Source organism: Pseudophryne corroboree, chromosome 4, assembly GCF_028390025.1.
Source record: "Pseudophryne corroboree isolate aPseCor3 chromosome 4, aPseCor3.hap2, whole genome shotgun sequence".
NCBI lineage: Eukaryota > Metazoa > Chordata > Amphibia > Anura > Myobatrachidae > Pseudophryne > Pseudophryne corroboree.
Genome location: NC_086447.1, coordinates 69,432,988 through 69,457,011, shown reverse-complemented (window position 1 = coordinate 69,457,011; position 24,024 = coordinate 69,432,988). Strand labels below are relative to the sequence as shown.

General features: G+C 45.0%; 1 protein-coding gene across 1 annotated transcript in view; it reads left to right on the top strand.

Annotated features, from left to right (window-relative positions):
* LOC134911113 (allurin-like) overlaps positions 1 to 23,787 on the top strand; it is a 151,009-nt gene extending 127,222 nt beyond the window's left edge. Inside the window, exons 6-9 of the mRNA XM_063919484.1 lie at positions 5,094 to 5,248; positions 16,150 to 16,241; positions 18,930 to 19,018; positions 23,197 to 23,787. Of these exons, the coding sequence (XP_063775554.1) occupies positions 5,094 to 5,248; positions 16,150 to 16,241; positions 18,930 to 19,018; positions 23,197 to 23,207 (347 nt within the window). The 3' untranslated portion in view covers positions 23,208 to 23,787. The remainder of the gene's footprint in view (positions 1 to 5,093; positions 5,249 to 16,149; positions 16,242 to 18,929; positions 19,019 to 23,196) is intronic.
* The last annotated feature ends 237 nt before the right edge of the window (positions 23,788 to 24,024 follow it).

Sequence of the window (24,024 nt, the reverse complement as noted above, 5' to 3'; positions counted from 1 at the left end):
CCTGGTGACGAGTAAAGCCTCCGCAGGGCCGATGTTGCCAGATAACTTATACACAAGTAACAAACAAATGCTCCAGTAAATGATTAATAGATTTAAATCCCAGTTGTATGCAGAAAGATTGAGTACAGTAGTATACTATCGTATTGTCCCAATTCTACTGGGAAAGTTCCAGTTGTGAAGGCACTGTTGCTGCCGTCGCGCTCAGAAAGGAACTTGGGAAAAGTGAATTGTCTTTGCAAGCTGCACACATCAGTTAGTGGTGCACATAGGGTCATCAGGAAAAGTTGTGGGTGCCAGTGTAAAGGATACTCAATCAGATACACGGCCATGCCCAGAGTGGTATATTGTAGCCTTATGCAATGCTGGTGGGAGCATACCCATGCAATAAGGAGGGAATGGCTATACCTCTTTGACTGGCGCCAACCCCTGACAGGCCCATTACACTGGTTGCATGCATCACATTACAGAAGGTGATAGGGAGCTCATGGGGATTGAAGCGTATGCAGTATATGTTTGTAACCCCCCTTTAACCCATTAACCCTCAGTCAGGCGCAGCTGGCCTGACAGGCGCCACAAAGCTGTCCTCGCTCCCCTCTCTGCCCCAAGGGGGCACAGGGGCCTTAACCTTCCAGTACTGTCCTATCTCTAGGTGCTGTTGGAAACCCCCCTAGTCAGTTTTCCCGCCGCCTGTGTGTCACAAAGCAATCTGCCTGCCCCATGCAGATATGGTCTGCCAACCTTGCACTTCACTGTGCCAATGCATCTCTACTGCTGAACTTTCCAACAGTGATTCCGAGTGAGACTGACTCTACTCTGCCTATATTTCCAGTTTTGACCCTCATTCCGAGTTGATCGCTCGCTAGTTGCTTTTAGCAGCATTGCACGCACTAGGCCGCCGCCCTCTGGGAGTGTATCTTCGCTTAGCAGAATTGCGAACGAAAGGATCGCAGTTCTGCTATTAAATATTTACCTGCAGTTTCTGAGTAGCTCCAGACCTACTCCTACATTGCGATCACTGCAGACTGTTTGGTTCCTGGTTTGATGTCACAAACATGCCCTGCGTTCGGCCAGCCACTCCCCCGTTTCTCCAGCCACTCCTGCGTTTTAGCCTGACACGCCTGCGTTTTTTAGCACACTCCCGGAAAACGCTCAGTTTCCGCCCAGAGACACCCACTTCCTGTCAATCACTCACCGATCCACAGAGCAACTGAAAAGCGTTGCTCGGACCTGTGTAAAATTGCATAGTTTTGTGTGAAAATACTTAGCGCATGCGCCCTGCAGCCCGTACGGATGCGCAGAATCGCCCATTTTTAGCCTGATCACAATTCTGCTAAAAACGGCAGCGAGCGAACAACTCGGAATTACCACCTTTGTTCCTAATTTTAATGTTCATTTGATTTTGTTGTGAAAACTGAAGGCAATGTGGTGGCGGGTCTAAGTTTCAGTATTTTTTGTTTTACTTACTTTGAGGTTAATAAATGAGGTTTTGTGAATCAGATTACGAATATTGGGGGTAATTCTGAGTTGATCGCAGCAGCAAGTTTGTTAGCAATTGGGTAAAACCATGGGGGTAATTCCAAGTTGATCGCAGCAGGAATTCTGTTAGCAATTGGGCAAACCATGGCCCTCATTCCGAGTCGTTCGCTCGGTAAATTTCTTCGCATCGCAGTGATTTTCCGCTTAGTGCGCATGCGTAATGTCCGCACTGCGACTGCGCCAAGTAATTTTACAATGAAGATAGTATTTTTACTCACGGCTTTTTCTTCGCTCCGGCGATCGTAGTGTGATTGACAGGAAATGGGTGTTACTGGGCGGAAACTGGCCGTTTTAAGGGCGTGTGGGAAAAAACGCTACAGTTTCCGAAAAAAACGCGGGAGTGGCTGGAGAAACGGGGGAGTGTCTGGGTGAACGCTGGGTGTGTTTGTGACGTCAAACCAGGAACGACAAGCACTGAACTGATCGCACTGGCCGAGTAAGTCTGAAGCTACTCTGAAACTGCTAAGAAGTTTGTAATCGCAATATTGCGAATACATCGTTCGCAATCTTAAGAAGCTAAGATTCACTCCCAGTAGGCGGCAGTTTAGCGTGTGCAATGTTGCTAAAATCGGCTTGCGAGAGAACAACTCGGAATGAGGGCCCATGTGCACTGCAGGGGAGGCAGATATAACATGTGCAGAGAGAGTTAGATTTGGGTGTGGCGTGTTCAATCTGCAATCTAATTTGCAGTGTAAAAATAAAGCAGCCAGTATTTACCCTGCACAGAAACAATATAACCCACCCAAATCTAACTCTCTCTGCAAATATTATATCTGCCTCCCCTGCAGTGCACATGGTTTTGCCCAACTGCTAAAAGATTTCCTGCTGCGATCAACTTGGAATTACCCCCCATGTGCACTGCAGGTGTGGCAGATATAACATGTGCAGAGAGAGTTAGATTTGGGTGGGTTATTTTGTTTCTGTGCAGGGTAAATACTGGCTGCTTTATTTTTACACTGCAATTTAGATTTCATTTAGAACACACCCCACTCAAATCTAACTCTCCCTGCAAATGTTATATCTGCCTCCCCTGCAGTGCACACGATTTTGCCCAACTGCTAACAAATTTGATGCTGCGATCAACTCGGAATTACCCCCATGGTCTCTTTGTACCAGGGACGTGCAGTCAGGGGAGGCAGGGGAGGCAGTGCCTCCCCTGTCATTAATGATTTAAATAATACAAAGAAGATACTTATGACACATATTTTGTGCTATAAGTATCATCTTTATATTATGTAATTAATTTGAATACTTTAAATTGGTTTTGGAGGCACTGATAGCAGTGCCTCCCGTTGACAATGGGAACGGGAAAATGTGGGGGGCGAGGCCAAGCACTTGGGCTGTAAAAGCCCATTAAACAATATGCTGAAAGCGGCACTTCTTTCAGTCCTGGATCCACTGTCCAATCACCGATGCGTCGCGGCGGGCGGAAGTAGCAGTGGGACCCGGCAGCAGAGCCAGATTACAGGGGGGTGCATAATCCGGAGGAGAGTGTGCGCTTGATTCATTGCCACTGCCCCTGGCCACTGCAGGAAGGGTGAGTCCGCCAGCGGCTTCCACCGCCGCTCACCCAGCGGGACTCATCTCTTCCCAGCCGCAGCTCAGACTTCAGTGGCGGCGGGTTCCCCAGCGCACCTCACATATGAAGAGGGTGAGTCCGCCAGCGGCTTTCACCGCCGCTCACCCAGCGGGACTCATCCCTTCCCAGCCCCAGCCACAGCATCCACAGTTCAGGTGCCTTAGATAGAAGCAGTGCACAGGAGGATTGGTCCATATGCGGCCAATCTTCACTGTTAATCCCACCACAATTACAGCGGAGTGGTGGGTTCAATATAGCGCATCCTTTGCTCACTGTCACTGTCTCTCCCTGTCGTCACTGTCTCTCTCTATGTCGTCACTTTCTCTCCCTATGTCGTCACTCTCTCTCCCTCCCTGTCGTCACTCTGACTGTCCCTGCTATCACAATTTCAGCTCATTCAGTGTGCTACAATGTGAATTTCGGCTCATACCGTGTCCTACAATGTGAATTTCGGCTCATTCAGCGTGCTACAATGTGAATTTCGGCTCATACCGTGTCCTACAATGTGAATTTCGGCTCATTCAGCGTGCTACAATGTGAATTTCGGCTCATTCAGTGTGCTACAATGTGAATTTCGGCTCATTCAGTGTGCTACAATGTGAATTTCGGCTCATTCAGTGTGCTACAATGTGAATTTTGGCTCAGTCAGTGTGCTACAATGTGAATTTGGGCTCAGTCAGTGTGCTATAATGTGAATTTGGGCTCAGTCAGTGTGCTATAATGTGAATTTCGGCTCATTCAGTGTGCTACAATGTGAATTTCGGCTCATTCAGTGTGCTACAAGGTGAATTTCGGCTCATTCAGTGTGCTACAATGTGAATTTCGGCTCATTCAGTGTGCTACAATGTGACTGTCGGCTCATTCAGTGTGCTACAATGTGACTGTCGGCTCATTCAGTGTGCTACAATGTGACTGTCGGCTCATTCAGTGTGCTACAATGTGAATTTCGGCTCATTCAGTGTGCTACAATGTGAATTTCGGCTCATTCAGTGTGCTACAATGTGAATTTCGGCTCATTCAGTGTGCTACAATGTGAATTTCGGCTCATTCAGTGTGCTACAATGTGAATGTCGGCTCATTCAGTGTGCTACAATGTGAATGTCGGCTCATTCAGTGTGCTACAATGTGAATGTCGGCTCATTCAGTGTGCTACAATGTGACTGTCGGCTCGTACCGTGTGCTACAATGTGACTGTCGGCTCATACCGTGTGCTATAAGGTGAAAGGTGCATCAGTACTAGATAGTATAAGGGGTTTTACTACACTGGACACCCCCCTATTGGGTGACCACGCCCCCTTTTCTGCATAATTGCATCCTTAACTTTTGCATACCCCCACTTCAAAATTTCCACTTCAACCACTATATATATATATATATATATATATCTATCTATCAGTGCCTCCCCAGCCAATGACCTCACCACACGTCACTGCTTTGTACAGCCTAATGAAGGTCACTGATCACTTTAAGAGCGTTAGAATTGAGTTAATTAGGTGCTAGGCGCCTGTCAGGCACACTGCACCCAAACCTGGGAGTCCCAGAGGTGCGCCTGACGGAGGGTTAAGGGAATCTAGGTTACCAACCACCTTGTTGTCTGAAGGGTACCCACCCTTAACCTCCCGTTACTGGAGTACCTTTATTAATGCCTCCACCTTACCTCACTTTTACCTATTTCTGTTCACATACATATGTTTAACCCCTAATTTGGGCTACATGTTAGGTGTTAGCCACGCCCTAAATGGCACTGACCACGCCCTCTCTATCAGAACAGCATGGCTAACAATAGGTATCTGTCCCTTATTTTACTGAGGTTTTACTTGTGTTACATGAAAACTCCTAAAAGTAAATGTTCAAATAAATATATATTTGCCCAACAGAAAAAGTACGTTGTTTAATGTTTAATAATAGCAATGCATTTCATATTCCAGATGCTATAGAAGCATTGACTGTAACCGCTATGAATGATTTACTTTGATAGAACCATCTTATCTTAACTGTGGAGAAAACATCTATATGTCAACTGCTAAGGATGACTGGGAAGAGGTGATTAAAGACTGGCATGATGAAGTTTTCGATTTTGTTTATGGAAGAGGAGCTAAGAAACCTCATGCAGCCATTGGACACTACACCCAGGTAAATGGTTGTCGTCAGCTAATAGGGGGCTTATGTAATGGCCTGCGAGCTGCCCGGTGTGCGGGAATTTCCCAGCGAGTTTGCCCGTATTTTTAAAGCGGCAATCACTTGAAAGGCAAAACTAGGTTGGTTTTGCCTTTTAAATGACTGGCGTTTTAAAAATACGGGTAGACTCCATGGAATTCCAGCACAGTCTGCAGCTCACAGACTATCACATAAGCCCCAGCAGATGTCTTACCAGCATCAGGATACTGTAGTCTTACAACTGTCACTTTAGGGCCGTGGCTCTCTGAAAATGGGGTGTGGATCAAGGGTCGACAGTAAGAGCTATATACGAAAAGTGGGGGCTAACTGGCGCTGTATAGGATATGAAGCAAGCCGTGAGGGAGGGTATGGGGGTCCCCTAAATTACTCCCTTGGGAATAGACAATAGCAAAGAGATGTGACCACTCCCTAGTAGGCGCTAGATTCGTGTAGATATGATATCTCCAATATGGTATCAAAATATGATAAAATATTTAACAAAATAAACATAAAATGAGACCAATATATAGAAATATAAAACATGTGGTGAATCACCATGAAGGCAGGAAGGTGACCGTACCCGTATATTTGGTGGGAGCCGCAGGTGTTGAGAAAGCAGAGTACCCCGGGAAATACCCTGCTATAGGCTCCAGAGTGTCACACGCCGGGGGCAGCGGCCGCAGCGCTTGCCCCTGCGTGTCCGATGGTCCGTCTGGCGGTCCCCACCTCCGGCGGATGTCGGGTCCCGACGTCTGGCTGGCGCTGCTCCCGGCGGTTCCCCGGAGTGTGGGCGCCGCCATTACACCCGGCGTCACGTAGCGGGGACCTGCTCCACCAATCCGGTTAGGGCGGGAGATTCAAAACCAGACGCCGGGCAGAGCCCCGGCGCCTGAGTATCGTCGCTTTTCCAGAGGTGATCTCCAGTGCTCCTGTTATCGCTGTGCTATCTCCTAGTGTTTCCAGCATTCAGTCTGCTCGCTCACCAAGTCTCCAGTACCTTTCACCACCGCTCACAAGTTCTTCATTCATCAGTGTCTTTAAACATCGCTCACAAATTCTTCAGTGTCTTTCACCACCGCTCACAAGTTCTTCATTCATCAGTGTCTTTAAACATCGCTCACAAGTTCTTCATTCATCAGTGTCTTTAAACATCGCTCACAAATTCTTCAGTGTCTTTCACCATCGCTCACAAGTTCTTCATTCATCAGTGTCTTTCACCATCGCTCACAAATTCTTCAGTGTCTTTCACCATCGCTCACAAGTTCTTCATTCATCAGTGTCTTTAAACATCGCTCACCAAGTCTCCAGTGTCTTTCACCATCGCTCACAAGTTCTTCATTCATCAGTGTCTTTAAACATCGCTCACAAGTTCTTCATTCATCAGTGTCTTTAAACATCGCTCACAAATTCTTCAGTGTCTTTCACCATCGCTCACAAGTTCTTCATTCATCAGTGTCTTTAAACATCGCTCACAAGTTCTTCAGTGTCTTTCACCATCGCTCACAAGTTCTTCATTCATCAGTGTCTTTAAACATCGCTCACCAAGTCTCCAGTGTCTTTCACCATCGCTCACAAGTTCTTCATTCATCAGTGTCTTTAAACATCGCTCACAAGTTCTTCATTCATCAGTGTCTTTAAACATCGCTCACAAATTCTTCAGTGTCTTTCACCATCGCTCACAAGTTCTTCATTCATCAGTGTCTTTAAACATCGCTCACAAGTTCTTCATTCATCAGTGTCTTTAAACATCGCTCACAAATTCTTCAGTGTCTTTCACCATCGCTCACAAGTTCTTCATTCATCAGTGTCTTTAAACATCACTCACCAAGTCTCCAGTGTCTTTCACCATCGCTCACAAGTTCTTCATTCATCAGTGTCTTTAAACATCGCTCACAAGTTCTTCATTCATCAGTGTCTTTAAACATCGCTCACAAATTCTTCAGTGTCTTTCACCATCGCTCACAAGTTCTTCATTCATCAGTGTCTTTAAACATCGCTCACAAGTTCTTCAGTGCCTTTCACCATCGCTCACAAGTTCTTAATTCATCAGTGTCTTTAAGCATCGCTCACAAATTCTTTAATCATCAGTGTCTTTAAACATCGCTCACAAATTCTTCAGTGTCTTTCACCATCGCTCACAAGTTCTTCATTCATCAGTGTCTTTAAACATCGCTCACAAGTTCTTCAGTGCCTTTCACCATCGCTCACAAGTTCTTCATTCGTCAGTGTCTTTAAACATCGCTCACAAATTCTTCAATCATCAGTGTCTTTAAACATCGCTCACAAATTATTCAGTGTCTTTCATCATCGCTCACAAGGTCTTCATTCATCAGTGTCTTTAAACATCGCTCACAAATTATTCAGTGTCTTTCACCATCGCTCACAAATTCTTTATTCATCAGTGTCTAAACAACGCTCACAAATTCTTCAGTGTCTTTCACCATCGCTCACCAGTTCTTCATTCATCAGTGTCTTTAAACATCGCTCACCAAATCTCCAGTGTCTTTCACCATCGCTCACAAGTTCTTCATTCATCAGTGACTTTAAACATCGCTCACAAATTCTTCAGTGTCTTTCACCATCGCTCACAAGTTCTTTATTCATGAATCTTTAAGCATCGCTCACAAATTCTTCAGTAGCCTTTGACATTGCCCACAAGTTCTCTTTCTTCTATGTGTCGCTGTATTGCTCCCTTCCCATAATAAAGTTCTTCAGCATTTTTTCATCAATCATAATTGTCAGAGTCCTGTATGAGGAAAACCTATATCCATCCATCTCTGCTCCGACCCAGCTGTGGTTCCTCTTCCCGACCATCGGAAGAACCCCCGACTTCACAACACTCCCAACCCAGGTCAGTGACACAGAGATTTGATTCCCAAATGACTGTCCACGTGGCCCACAGCATGTAGAGGTTGTCCGTCTTGATAATGGAATATGGCACAGCAGGGCAAACCAACGCGTTTCGGGACTATGCTGTCCCTTTTTCAAGGCTGATTGCCCCCTGTACAGTTGTCCGTGCCTTTATTCTGGTGTAGATCCTATCAGAGGTTTCCACATGTGCATTTCCTGCTCACTTCCGGTCTGGACGTACCGGAACAGGAAGTACCAAAACTGGAAGTGCCGTCATATGCGTTCCAAAGGGTTGTTTGCATTCCATTGACAGGAAGTGGCCTGTGTTGCACTTTATAGGAAGCAGTTCACATGTTTATTTTGAAGTTCCACATTCAAAAAACATTATAATGATGTCCTAAATATGTTGATGATGATTATTAATGATGGTAATTTATTCAGATGGATTATCCTCAAAGAAAAGAGATAACAATCCATGAATAATAATACAATGGTGGTCAGTCCGAGTTGTTCGCTCGGTAAATTTCATCGCATCGCAGCGATTTTCCGCTTAGTGCGCATGCGCAATGTTCGCACTGCGACTGCGCCTAGTAAATTTGCTAAGAACTTTGGTATTTTACTCACGGCTTTTTCTTCGTTCAGGCGATCGTAATGTGATTGACAGGAAGTGGGTGTTTCTGGGCGGAAACAGGCCGTTTTATGGGTGTGTGTGAAAAAACGCTACAGTTTCTGGGAAAAACGCGGGAGTGGCTGGAGAAACGGAGGAGTGTCTGGGCGAACGCTGGTTGTGTTTATGACGTCAAACCAGGAACGACAAGCACTGAACTGATCGCACTGGCAGAGTAAGTCTCGAGCTACTCAGAAACTGCACAGAGATGTTTTTTCGCAATATTGCAAATCTTTCGTTCGCAATTTTAAGAAGCTAAGATTCACTCCCAGTAGGCGGCGGCTTAGCGTGTGCAAAGCTGCTAAAAGCAGCTTGGGAGTGAACAACTCGGAATGAGGGCCTATGAAAAAATTATTATTTTTTCCTTTCTATATTTTCTCCTTCCTCTTTCTATCTACTTTTTCCTCATATTTTTTCATATTTTGATACCTCATTTGACATCTATATTGGAGATATCATATCTACACGGATCTAGCGCCTACTAGGGAGTGTTCACATCTCTTTGCAAGGGTCGACAGTATCTAGGTCGACAATCATTAGGTCCTGTATGAGGAAAACCTATATCCGACCATCTCTGCTCCGACCCAGCTGTGGTTCCCCTTCCCGACCATCGGAAGAACTCCCGAGTTCACAACACTCCCAACCCAGGTCAGTGACAGTATACACAGGCCACATGGACCTGGGGGATCGGAACCCAGGGGCAAGCGCCATCCAGGACCTGGTTTACCGAGTTCAGAGTCAGGAGGCGGCACAGAGTCAGGTGATGCAGTATCTCCAGCAATTATCCGGCCGGCTGGATCAAATTCAGGCTTCTCTGGCTTCAGTAGTTCCGGCTCCAGCTCCAGTGCCCGCTCCAGTGGTTGTTCCTAGTAATGTTCAATCCTTGTCTGGAACTAGGTCACGCCTTCAGCTTCCCACTCCCTCTCGCTATAATGGGAATCCAAAGAATTGCCGTGGCTTTCTCAACCAATGCGAGGTGCATTTTGAACTTCTTTTACACAACTTCCCCACGGATCGGTCCTAGGTGGCGTACATTATTTCCTTGCTTGAAAGTTCAGCGTTGGATTGGGTGTCTCCGTTATGGGAGCGATCTGACCCTTTGGTTTCCAGTTACACCAATTTCATTGTGTCATTTCGAAGGATCTTTGATAAGCCCGGCAGAATGACCGCTGCTTCTTCAGACTTGCTCCGAGTCCGACAAGGCTCCCGTTCAGTGGGACAGTATGTGATTCATTTCCAGACCATAGCCTCAGAACTACGCTGGAATAATGATGCTCTCTGGGCTGCTTTTTGGAACGGGCTCTCCGATCGCCTAAAGGACGAACTGATCACTAGCGATCTGCCTGATTCCTTAGAACAGTTGATCTCACTCTGTGTAAAGGTGGATCTTCGCATGCAGGAACGAGGTGGCGAACGTAGTCGGTCAGATTGATCCAGATTCCGGTCTCTCCCGTCTAAGCAAACGGTTACCCTAGGTCCAGACGAACCCATGCAAATCAATCGATCTCGGCTGTCCCCGGAAGAACGACTCTGCCTCTTCTGTGGAGCCGCGGATCATTTTCTCAAGTTCTGCAAGTCCCGTCCGGGAAACGGGCAGTCCTAGCTTGTTCCGGAGGAGTCGAGTTAGGGGTTAAATCTAAACCTTCTCCGACAGTGGACTGTTTACTCTCCATGTCTCTGTTTTCTGAGTCAATAGCCAAACCTGTTAAGGCTTTGCTGGACTCTGGGGCTGCTGGGAATTTTGTTTCCCTTTCTTGTGTCCAGAATCTGGGTTTACAGTTACAGTCTGTCAAATGACCTATTACGTTGACTGCCATCAATGGTACCCAAATTTCTAATGGTCTTATTACAAGTCGCACAGTGCCAATCAAGCTGCAGGTTCGAGTTCTGCATCAAGAACATCTGGAGTTCCTAGTGATTCTGGAGATGCCCCACGATCTGGTTTTGGTCTTCCTTGGCTTAAAATTCACAACCCTCACGTCGACTGGAAGTCGTCACAAATACTGTCCTGGAGTTCTTTTTGTCATTCTAATTGTCTCACTCCTGTCTACCCGCTCCGTGTATCTTCCAAGTCGGATGAGGAGCTCATTCCGGAGGTCTATCGGGAGTTCACAGACATGTTTTCGGAACAGGCGGCTAATAAGTTACCACCCCATAGACCCAGGGACTGTCCCATTGAGCTTATCCCAGGGAAAATGCCACCCCGGGGACGCACTTACCTTTTGTCATTACCCGAGACCCAAGCTATGTCGGACTATATCAAGTCTAATCTGCTGAAAGGATTCATTCGCCCCTCTACCTCCCCGGCGAGAGCAGGTTTCTTTTTTGTGAAGAAAGACGGAGGGTTAAGACCATGTATTGATTATCGCGGCTTAAACTATATCACCATTAAGAACAAATACCCTTTGCCGCTCATCACGGAGCTATTTGATAGGGTTCGTGGAGCCCACGTCTTCACTAAACTCGACTTAAGGGGAGCCTATAATTTGATACGTATCCAACAGGGGGACGAATGGAAGACGGCCTTCAATACCAGGGACGGGGATTACGAATATTTGGTAATGCCGTTTGGCCTCAGCAATGCCCCTGCCGTCTTCCAGGGATTTGTGAATGAAATATTCCGAGATATGTTATACCTAAGCGTAGTGGTATACTTGGATGACATTCTGATATTTTCTAAGAATCTCACAGATCACAGAGTACAGGTCAAGGAAGTACTTCTTCGCCTACGAAGGAATCATCTCTATGGCAAGATTTCCAAATGTACCTTTGAGGTCCCTTTAATTCCATTTCTTGGCTATGTCATCTCAGGTACGGAGCTTCGCATGGATCCGGAAAAACTCACTGCCATTCGGGACTGGACTCAGCCTCTCTCCTTGAAAGCGGTACAAAGATTTCTGGGTTTTGCAAATTACTACCGGAAATTCATAAAGGGATTCTCTACCATTGTGGCACCTATTATTGCCCTAACCAAAAAGGGGTCTGACCCAAGTCACTGGTCTTCTGAAGCTGTAGCAGCGTTCGCCCGGTTGAAAGCAGCCTTTATGTCCGCTCCGGTACTCCAGCAACCGAATTTTTCAAAACCATTCTTCTTGGAGGTCGATGCTTCCTCAGTAGGCATCGGTGCCGTGCTTTCACAGTACTCCTCTGATGGGAAGTTACATCCATGTGGTTTCCATTCTCGCAAGTTCTCTCCTGCTGAACAAAACTATACCATTGGAGACCAGGAACTTTTGGCGATAAAATCTGCCCTAGAAGAATGGAGGTACCTATTGGAAGGTTCTAAACATCTCATTACGATTTACACCGATCACAAGAACTTGCTGTATCTCAAGACGGCCCAGTGCTTGAATCCCCGTCAAGCTAGGTGGGCGCTCTTCTTCACTCGATTCTCGTTCATCATTAAGAACCGGCCGGGACTTTTAACGCTAAGGCTGATGCTCTATCTTGTTCCTTAACGGCCTCGGATGAAGAAAATTCCATTGAAAAGGCTTTGATTCTCAGTCCAGTCTCTATTTCGGCAGCTCCCACCACTCTGGGTCCTCCTCCTGGGAGAATGTCTGTACCAACTAAATTTCGACCAAAGTTGCTGCAGTGGGCTCATATCTCCAAGTTTTCCGGTCATCCTGGAGTTCAAAAAATGTGGGATTTTCTACGAAGGTCATACAGGTGGGACACTATGAAGAAGGATATACAGGATTATGTCAACTCGTGTCTTCAATGTGCTCAGCACAAAACTCTTAGTCTGCCTCCTGCGGGGTTGCTTCGTCCACTGTTCATTCCTAAGAGACCTTGGACCCATATTTCTATGGACTTTGTTACCGAATTACCCCTCTCCAAGGGTCACAATACCATCTGGGTGATTATTGACCGCTATTCTAAAATGGCACATTTTATTCCATTGACCGGGTTACCGTCAGCTCCCAAGTTGGCTTTATTATTTATTCGTGAACACTTCCGCCTGCACGGGTTACCTCAGGAGATAGTCTCTGATCGGGGTGTGCAGTTCACTGCAAGGTTCTGGAGGGCCCTCTGTTCTGCCTAACAAATAAAGCTCAAGTTCTCATCTGCTTAACATCCTCAAACCAATGGGCAAACTGAACGCGTCAATCAAGATTTAGAGACTTTTCTCCGCGTTTATCTCTCTCCTTCGCAAGATGATTGGGTGGAACTGTTACCCTGGCCCGAGTTTGCCCATAATCATCTGTACCACTCTTCCACTAGTGAGTCCCCATTCTTCATTAATTATGGATTCCATCCACAAGTTCCAGAATTACCCATCTGTCCTCCGGAAGATGTCCCTGCTGCAGCCTCTACTCTCCGGCACTTCAGTCAAATCTGGAGTAGGGTTCATGCTAACCTCAAGAAAATCTCCGGCCGCTACAAATTCTTTGCGGATAGGAAGCGACGGGCAGCTCCCCAATACAAAGTTGGTGACAGGGTATGGCTCTCTACCCGCAATCTCCGTTTAAGAGTACCCGCTATGAAGTTTGCTCCGAGGTTCATTGGTCCTTACCCCGTGTTGCAAGTCCTGAACCCGGTTGTCTGCAAATTGGGATTGCCTTCCCACTTTTGGGTACCAAATTCTTTCCATGTTTCTCTCCTTCGTCCCCTCATTTTAAATCGGTTCCATTCAGAATCTCCTAGGCCAACCTCTGTAGAGACTGAAGCTGGAACGGAATTTGAAATCAAAGCTATTCTTGACTCTCGTTATCTTCACAAGAATCTACAGTATCTGGTAGAATGGAAAGGTTATGGTCCTGAGGAGAGGAGCTGGGTCAAAGCTGCTGAAGTCACGGCTCCCCGACTAGTGCGGATCTTCCATTCCAGACATCCAACAAAGCCCGGGAAGTGTCCGGGAGCCACTCCTGGAGGAGGGGGTACCGTCACATGCCGGGGGCAGCTGCCGCCACGCTTGCCCCTGTGTGTCCACTGGTCCCCACCTCTGGCGGTCGTCGGGTCCCGGCGTCTGGCTGGCGCTGCTCCCGGCGGTTCCCCGGAGTGTGGGCGCCGCCATTACACCCGGTGTCACGTAGGCGGGGAGCGGGTGACGTCACTGACCCGCTCCACCAATCCTGTTAGGGCGGGAGATCCAAAACCAGACGCCGGGCAGAGCCCCGGCGCCTGAGTATCGTCGCTTTTCCAGAGGTGATCTCCAGTGCTCCTGTTATCGCTGTGCTATCTCCTAGTGTTTCCAGCATTCAGTCAAACCTTCCAAGCATATCAGTCTGCTCGCTCACCAAGTCTCCAGTACCTTTCACCACCGCTCACAAGTTCTTCATTCATCAGTGTCTTTAAACATCGCTCACCAAGTCTCCAGTGTCTCTCACCATCGCTCACAAGTTCTTCATTCATCAGTGTCTTTAAACATCGCTCACAAGTTCTTCATTCATCAGTGTCTTTAAACATCGCTCACAAATTCTTCAGTGTCTTTCACCATCGCTCACAAGTTCTTCATTCATCAGTGTCTTTAAACATCGCTCACAAATTCTTCAGTGTCTTTCACCATCGCTCACAAGTTCTTTATTCATGAATCTTTAAGCATCGCTCACAAATTCTTCAGTAGCCTTTGACATTGCCCACAAGTTCTCTTTCTTCTATGTGTCGCTGTATTGCTCCCTTCCCATAATAAAGTTCTTCAGCATTTTTTCATCAATCATAATTGTCAGAGTCCTGTATGAGGAAAACCTATATCCGTCCATCTCTGCTCCGACCCAGCTGTGGTTCCTCTTCCCGACCATCGGAAGAACCCCCGACTTCACAACACTCCCAACCCAGGTCAGTGACACAGAGATTTGATTCCCAAATGACTGTCCACGTGGCCCACAGCATGTAGAGGTTGTCCGTCTTGATAATGGAATATGGCACAGCAGGGCAAACCAACGCGTTTCGGGACTATGCTGTCCCTTTTTCAAGGCTGATTGCCCCCTGTACAGTTGTCCGTGCCTTTATTCTGGTGTAGATCCTATCAGAGGTTTCCACATGTGCATTTCCTGCTCACTTCCGGTCTGGACGTACCGGAACAGGAAGTACCAAAACCGGAAGTGCCGTCATATGCGTTCCAAAGGGTTGTTTGCATTCCATTGACAGGAAGTGGCCTGTGTTGCACTTTATAGGAAGCAGTTCACATGTTTATTTTGAAGTTCCACGTTCAAAAAACATTATAATGATGTCCTAAATATGTTGATGATGATTATTAATGATGGTAAGTTATTCAGATGGATTATCCTCAAAGAAAAGAGATAACAATCAATGAATAATAATACAATGAAAAAAATATTATTTTTTCCTTTCTATATTTTCCCCTTCCTTTCTATCTACTTTTTCCTCATATTTTATCATATTTTGATACCTCATTTGACATCTATATTTGAGATATCATATCTTCACGGATCTAGCGCCTACTAGGGAGTGTTCACATCTCTTTGCAAGGGTCGACAGTATCTAGGTCGACAATCATTAGGTAGGTCACTGTTGGTACACAGTGACTAGGTCGACACCTGAAATGGGTCGACACAGTCATTAGGTTGACATGAAATAGGTCGACATGGAAAAAGGTCAACATGAGGTTTTTTTAATACTTTTGGGGTGTCGTTTTCTTTGTAAAGTTACCGGGAACCCCAATTAGTGCACCGCATCCCCTCGGTTTCAGTTACTATTCCCAATATTAATCCATGTGGATCGTAAAGTATGAAAAAGTTCCAAAAATGAAAACATTTTTGAAAAACGCATGTCAACCTTTTTAATGTTTTGACCTTTGCCATGTTGACCTACTGACCATGTCAACCTAATGCACGTCGACCAATAATGGTCGACCTAATGAGTGTCGACGTAGGTGCTGTTGACCTAAAGACCGCATTCCCTGAAAATGAACCTGGGATATATTACTGAAGGGTCCTTTTGCTGATACACTTGTGAAATTAATAGTTTCCTGATATTACACTTCAGGCAAAGCTGATAAATAAATATGGCCATATTCAAACCCAGAGCCCCAGTGCTATGAAACAGCAGTGCTAACCACTGTGCAATCTGCTGATCAATTCCTAGTACTGTAGTACCAAGAACATTTTCAAATGACGTCATGAATTTGTTTATCAATTTGTAGTTTCGTTGCAGCTGGCTGTAGTGTCTGCTGACTTTCATGTTGTGATTTGGCTCTAGGTGTGTCTACTTTTGTCATTGTACAAATCTCTGGTTGGTCTAGCTGCATGGCAGAATTGGTGACCATACTGATTGGCAATATATTTATAATAGTCACATACACTTGGCTTACCAAAAAAGTCACTTACAGCAGATAATTAAAAATAGTAAAAACTATTATTTAAACTTTGTTATTACATTTCAAATTCTCTGTTTTAAGCTTGTGTGGGCCAATACCAGCTGCGTTGGATGTGGAATGGCGGAATGCGGAGGGTCGTTTCCATACGTGTTTATTTGCCACTATTGTCCAGCGTGAGTATTATTTGCTTTCACATGGTTTTTTTACGTTTTTATGACCTATTTTGTGAGCGACACAAGCGTTGGACTTCATACAGGGAATTAAAAAAAAAAGTAATAACTAAGAAATGACGGCGCTATGGGAGGGATAGGAGAGGATAGGCTACCACGATAACAAAGAACGATTAGATTCTCAAATTCTTACTTACTGTAGACCAGTTCTGAAAGTGGTGTGGTACGGGGTGGTACAGAGTACCATTAAGACATTTGGTGGTGGTACTTAGTACCACCAGCCCACCACTGGGGAATTTTTGTGTGTGGGACATAAAATGGCGTCAGTGGCATAACTGTGTGTGGCATAATATATAATAGGCATTACGGTGTGTGGCATAATATATAATGGGCATTATGTTGTGTGGCATAATGTATAATGGGCATTGCGGTGTGTGGCATAATGTGTAATGGGCATTATGGTGTGTGGCATAATGTGTAATGGGTGTTACGGTGTCTGGCATAATGTGTAATGGCCATTAGGGTATGTGGCATAATGTGTAATAATCATTACGGTGTGTGGTATAATGTGTAATGGGCATTACAGTGTTTGGCATAATGTGTAAAGGGCATTATGGTGCGTGGCATAATGAGGCCATGTCCCTATTGTCATGTAGCCACTCCCCTAGTTTCATGTGACCACACCCATTTTTACTATCAGTACCACTAAGAAAAAAATTCTACTTGCACCACTGCTGTAGACACAGCTTCGGGATCTGTTAAATCTAGTGAGCCTGATTCTGAGTTGCGCTCGCTTCTAAAAGTGATCGCAGCTAACGAGTTTTAGCAAACTGTGTGCTGTTAATAGTGATGACCTCTGCTGTAGAGGAGAGGGGGGCGGAGGATATTCAGTCGTAGAGATTGGTGCAACTCAAAATATGTACTGTACACACATTCACTCGATGTATGGGGACATATCTGAATTATTCACTTTTTATATCCTTGTGAACAGCTATATACATTCTCTAAGTCTGAGCACAAAATTGTGATACTCTGGTTGTTTGTCTCCTAAAATCTGGTTTGTGAGGTTCTTGTGCAGGATAAGGGGCAGAAGGTCTAAAAGATTTGGCATTGTTCAAAGGGCATACTATGCAGCGAGCCAGTAGCAAGGCTAGAAATTGGCTTCGTATTGCTCTGTGCGGTCACCCTCCTGTAAGAGACGCACTTGTCTATAGTAGTTCTCTCTATTATTCAGTTGACAGTTGAGGCGCTGTAACTCTGGAATGTTCCTGCTCAGAGAAAAGCTACTTTACTAGTTTCGTACTTCAGTGTGAGCCTGTTCCACATGAATATGCCCTATGACCCCGTGAGTACAAGCACCCTTGTCCAGAATCCTTCTAACCGGTGATGAAACGCTGGTCCGGAAGTCTGCTACTGTGGCAAAGTCACCCAATATAGATACATTGGCTTGATGCAATAATATTAAGGTTTTCCTAGATGGGAATAGTCAGTACATTTTTAGCAGGACAAAGTGGCATCTGTGAGGAGCTTCAGTAGATGTTTCTGGTAAACTCACAAAATGGAGAAATTATTTCACGTGGAGCAGCTGTTCTCAAGAGACCTGTGTTTCTACTACTTCAATGGATGACATTCACTTGCCAAGGAATGAAGACTATTTAAGACTTTACCATGAGCTAAAAGCATATGTAGATGTCCATGGAATTAAAACTGGACGAAGGTGAGTTTTATCTCCTGCGTGTAAGTGGTTATAACAAAGATGACATCAATTTCCCCCATCGAATCACTCACTCAGCCCCATGAAAGCTGCAAGCCGCCCCCGTCGCGGAGGCCAGGAAATCTCTGTGCAATCACAGAGATCCCAGGCCTCTTTTCTCCCCCCCCCCATCCGCAAAGGCAGCATCACACCTCCGTTTTGGGAAATGGAGGCCGTAGCCACCCCAGCTCCCCACACCCTAAACAGCAGCAGACTGTCAAGCACTGATTTGCTTTGCAGGACACGTTCACACACATGCAGATAGTCAGTACTGTACAGCCCAAGGTGCCAATTAAACCACATCTGAATGACCCCCAAAGTTAGAGAGTAACTCACATCACTTAGTGTCAAATTTTTTGTTTTGCACCCATGTGTTTCACACATGTACAGTATTTCTCTATAGTGGCCACTTTCAGAGAAAACCTGCAGACCAAGTTGGTTCATACAGTATTATTCGAATAGTGATGATCACTATTGGAATCATACTGTACAGTATGAATCAACTTGGTCTGCAGGTTTTCTCTGAAAGTGGGTATTATAGAGACATACTGTACACGTGTGAAATACATGGGTGCAAAATAAATAATTTGACACTTGGTACATTTTGTAAATGTTGCAAGTATTCATACCTAAATGATTCAGTTATAGGAAAACTCATCTGTCTGCTGTACTGCGGCACTTTGGAGATACAGGTCTAAAACTGTTACATCAACATACACTAGGATAGGAACAAAACCCTTTTTCTAGGCTTTTACTTAATCCCTCCACCTAGTGATATAGTCCTTTTGATTTGCTATGTGTATCTGGCAGAAGAGGTCCTCTAAAGATTGAATGTACGGTTTTGTACACCATTAAATTATTAGTTGATTATATAACTAATTAAATAATACTCTGCTGTAAATGTGAAATCTAATACAATTTCTATTGAATATTACTAGTGGAAATGATGCAAGAATGATGGCTACGCCATACTGCAAAGGAAAGCCTTGCTCAGCTTGCAAAGGAAAATGTGAAGACAATTTATGCAGTAAGAACACTATTTTGTATTTGATTTTGTATTACAGGTTGAGTATCCCATATCCAAATATTCTGAAATACGGACTTTTTTGAGTGAGAGTGAAATAGTGAAACCTTTGTTTTCTGATAGCTCAATGTACACAAACTTTGTTTAATACACAAAGTTATTAAAAATATTGTATTAAATGACCTTCAGGCTGTGTGTATAAGGTGTATATGAAACATAAATAAATTGTGTGAATGTACACACACTTTGTTTAATGCACAAAGTTATAAAAAATATTGGCTAAAATTGACTTCAGGCTGTGTGTATAAGGTGTATATGTAGCATAAATGCATTCTGTGCTTAGACTTAGGTCCCATCACCATGATATCTCATTATGGTATGCAATTATTCCAAAATACGGAAAAATCCGATATCTAAAATACCTCTGGTCCTAAGCATTTTGGATAAGGGATACTCAACCTGTATTAATATCATTATCTTTTATATACTGTAATGCCAACTGTCCATGATGCTGACAAAAATGCACATCATTAATTATTGCTATATGCAAAGGTCAAACAGTTAGTGTAGGGGTAATAAACAAATAGTAAAAATAATAAGACAGCTAGGTAAGTAACATTATTAACAGTAGTACAATGCCCCCTGTGAGGGGCGGGCAGAGGGGTGTGGTATGGAGGGTTGACCACACTTAGGTCAACAGTGTCTAGGTCGACCACTATTGGTCGACAGTAAGTAGGCCAACATGGTTTCTAGGTCGATATGTACTAGGTCAACATAACAAAAGGTCGACCTGAGTTTTTGCACCTTTTTTGGTGTCGATTTCTCCGTAATGTGACCGGGATCCCCAATTAGTGCACAGTGTCCCCTCGCATCGGTCAAGGTGACTGTTCCCAATTGTATTCCACGTGGATCGTAAAGTATGAAAAAGTCCAAAAAATGAAGAAGAAAAAATTGGGAAAAATTAGGTCGACATGACAAAAGGTCAACATTAGAGTCCCTGTCGACCTAGAAACCATGTCATAAACTAGGAAGAGATGAGCAGAGGGCATACTAAGAATGTGAGGAGAACTTGTAGGCATCCAAAAACAGGTGCACTTTCAAGGCATGTTCAGGGCTAGCTTATAGGCAGAATGGCAGATGCGGTTGCCCCGGGGCACCCACACATAAGGGGAGGGTTCTCCTCGTGGCTCAGCTGTGTTCAGTATTCGGCGGCCGCCACTGAGCTCACTGCCCTGTTGTCTTGTGAGATGATTACATCTTACAAGGCTGTGGCTCAGACTTGGCTGTAGCTGTCATGGCTACCGCTGCGCTCCATGAGCTGCAGTCCGTCTTGCAAAATGTCCCTGGCACTGTGACTTAACTGAACATCATGTTGCACTGACATTTCATATAGAAACTTCAGCGCAGCGTGACTCAAAGAGGAGAAGGAAGGTGTGGAGACTCAAGGAGTAGAAGGAAGGAGTGGGGACTCAAGGAGTAGAAGGAAAGTATGGGGACTCAAGGAGGAGTAGGAAGGTGTATGGTCTCATGGAATAGAAGGAAGGTGTGGGGACTCAAAGAGGAGAAGGAAGGTGTGGGGACTCAAGGAGGAGTAGGAAGGTGTATGGTCTCATGTAATAGAAGGAAGGTGCGGGGACTCAAGGAGTAGAAGGAAGGTGTGGGGACTCAAGGAGTAGAAGGAAAGTATGGGGACTCAAGGAGTAGAAGGAAGGTGTATGGTCTCATGGAATAGAAGGAAGGTGTTGGGGACTCAAGGAGTAGAAGGAAGGTGTGGGGACTCAAGGAGTAGAAGGAAAGTATGGGGACTCAAGGAGTAGAAGGAAGGTGTATGGTCTCATAGAATAGAAGGAAGGTGTGGGGACTCAAGGAGTAGAAGGAAGGTGTGGGGACTCAAGGAGTAGAAGGAAGGTGTGGGTACTCAAGGAGTTAAAGGAAAGTATGGGGACTCAAGGAGGAGTAGGAAGGTGTATGGTCTCATGGAATAGAAGGAAGGTGTGGGGACTCAAGGAGGAGAAGGAAGGTGTGGGGACTCAAGGAGGAGTAGGAAGGTGTATGGTCTCATGGAATAGAAGGAAGGTGTGGGGACTCAAGGAGTAGAAGGAAGGTGTGGGGACTCAAGGAGTAGAAGGAAAGTATGGGGACTCAAGGAGTAGAAGGAAGGTGTATGGTCTCATGGAATAGAAGGAAGGTGTGGGGACTCAAGGAGTAGAAGGAAGGTGTGGGGACTCAAGGAGTAGAAGGAAAGTATGGGGACTTAAGGAGTAGAAGGAAGGTGTATGGTCTCATTGAATAGAAGGAAGGTGTGGGGACTCAAGGAGTAGAAGGAAGGTGTGGGGACTCAAGGAGTAGAAGGAAGGTGTGGGGACTCAAGGAGTAAAGCCATGATGACACATTTCACCTACAAGCGCATCATTATGCCACCATCCTGTTGCACTGACATTTCATAGAGAAACTTCAGCACAGCGCGACTCAAAGAGGAGAGAGAAGGTGTGGGGACTCAAGGAGAATTAAGGTGTGGAGACTCCAGCAGGAGACAGAAGGTGTGGGGACTCAAGGAGTAGAAGGAAGGTGTAGGGACTCAAGGAGTAGGGCCATGATGACACAATTCACCTACAAGCGCATCATTATGCCTCCATCCTGCCCATTTCGCTAGCAAGTGTATAAGGTACTGGAGGGTGACCTACTCCTCTGAGAGTCTGGGGTACTATCCAACATTCAGGAGGTTCCCAGACATTTCAATAGAGTAGCCAAGTGTGGTATACCTAAAACTTGGACCAGTGGGGTGCCTTGAGGACTGCGTTTGAGAACCTCTGGTATAAGGACATAACAGATAAGAAAATCTGGCATATGCACTGTACATTGCCCAGTGAGACCATGATGCCACACATACAGGGATATTTTACAATAATTTTGTAGACCCTGTCATATGCCAGTATCTGTACACTTCCCAATGCATTTAAGCACAGCAATGCATGGAAACGGGACAAGTAACATTCCAATATCTCCAATGACTCGTGATGCCAATCAGTATGGTAACAACAGAAACACTTATCTGTTGTTAAAGGAAATTATATGTTTAATGCTTCTCGCACATTAGAAACACGTTTATTAGAAGCTCCGGTAGGTAAGTAACCTACTGTAACAGCAGTAATCATTTCATAGGCAAAAGTTGTACAATATGGACCTTGGGGGTAATTCTGAGTTGATCGCAGCAGGAACTTTGTTAGCAGTTGGGCAAAACCATGTGCACTGCAGGGGGAGGGGGGTGGGCAGAAATAACATGTGCAGAGAGAGTTAGATTTGGTGGGTTATTTTGTTTCTGTGCAGGGTAAATACTGGCTGCTTTATTTTTACACTGCAATTTAGATTGCAGATTGAACACACCACACCCAAATCTAACTCTCTCTGCACATGTTACATCTGCCCCTCCCCCCCTGCAGTGCACATGGTTTTGCCCAACTGCTAACAAAGGGGGTCATTCCGAGTTGTTCGCTCGCTAGCTGCTTTTAGCAGCATTGCACACGCTAGGCCGCCGCCCTCTGGGAGTGTATCTTAGCTTAGCAGAATTGCGAACGAAAGATTAGCAGAACTGCTACTAAATAATTCTTTGCAGTTTCTGAGTAGCTCCAGACCTACTCACAAATTGCGATCAGCTCAATCCGTTTAGTTCCTGGTTTGACGTCACAAACACGCCCTGCGTTCGGCCAGCCACTCCCCCGTTTTTCCCAGACACTCCTGCGTTTTTCCCAGACACTCCCGCGTTTTTCCCTGACACGCCTGCGTTTTTTTGCAAACACTGGGAAAACGCTGAGTTACTACCCAGAAACGCCCCTTTCCTGTCAATTATTTACCGAACAGCAGTGCGACTGAAAAGCGTTGCTGAAGCCACAGCAAAACTGCTGTTTTGTGTTAAATAACTTAGCGCATGCGCCTTGCGCATGCGCAATTAGCAACAAATCGCAGCATAGCGAAAATCGGCAACGAGCGAACAACTCGGAATGACCCCCAAAGTTCATGCTGCGATCAACTCAGAATTACCCCCATTATTCTATGGAGGTAACAAATACTATTATTTAATTGTATTTTTTTTTTTTTTTTACATTAGCTTCTTTATCACAGAATGCTGTAGTACCTTCTATAAACATTTAGGAGCTCATAATGCTCTTTCTTTTGTGTTTCAGTTAAACGTTAAGGACAGAAGTAAAGAAAACAGATGAAGCGCGCTGACCTTGGCCCTTGTTGCACATCTTACTTTGCTATTCTAAATATATATATCAGTTTAAAGGAGACGTTCATGCTATAGTTGATTTTTTTTACTCTTCAACTTCCTTAAATTTCCACTAGTATATTCGCAAGAGTCTTATGCTCAGTACCCCCTGCAGTTTGGGCTAATACTTCTTCCTCAGCCCCACATGCAAGTGGTCCTTCTCTATGGTGTTAGCAAATTCTTGTTTCACTATATGAGGCTCTGAGATGGAACCTGCGAGAGAGTATCTCACACACAATGGGGTACCATGCATAGGACCTCTATAGCTTTACTAACTGGAGGTGGATAGATCAAGGAAATAATAGATTTTGCTTATACTGTAGTTCATTTTTAAAAGCATTCATGTGCAGTTATAGTCTGGTCATTTCATTTAGTGTTGGTTTGATGGAGAAGCTGAACCTAAAATAGGGGAGGATGAATTGTATCGTCTCACTTCTCTTCACTAGGCTGCCAGATTTCTCTGAAACTAGATACCACATGTCAAGTCACTGACTTGAATCAATAAATAAACCGACTTATATGAGAAAAACACAGTGTGATCTTTAATCCTCAGATACAAACTATGGGGGTCTCCAATAATGAAACCGTACCACAGGTTCAGTATCAGGTATTCACAAACCCATAAGCGAGAAACACACACACACACACACACACACACACACACACACACACACACACACACACACACACACACACACACACACACACATATTATGTTCCCAGGTTATACATAAATAAATAA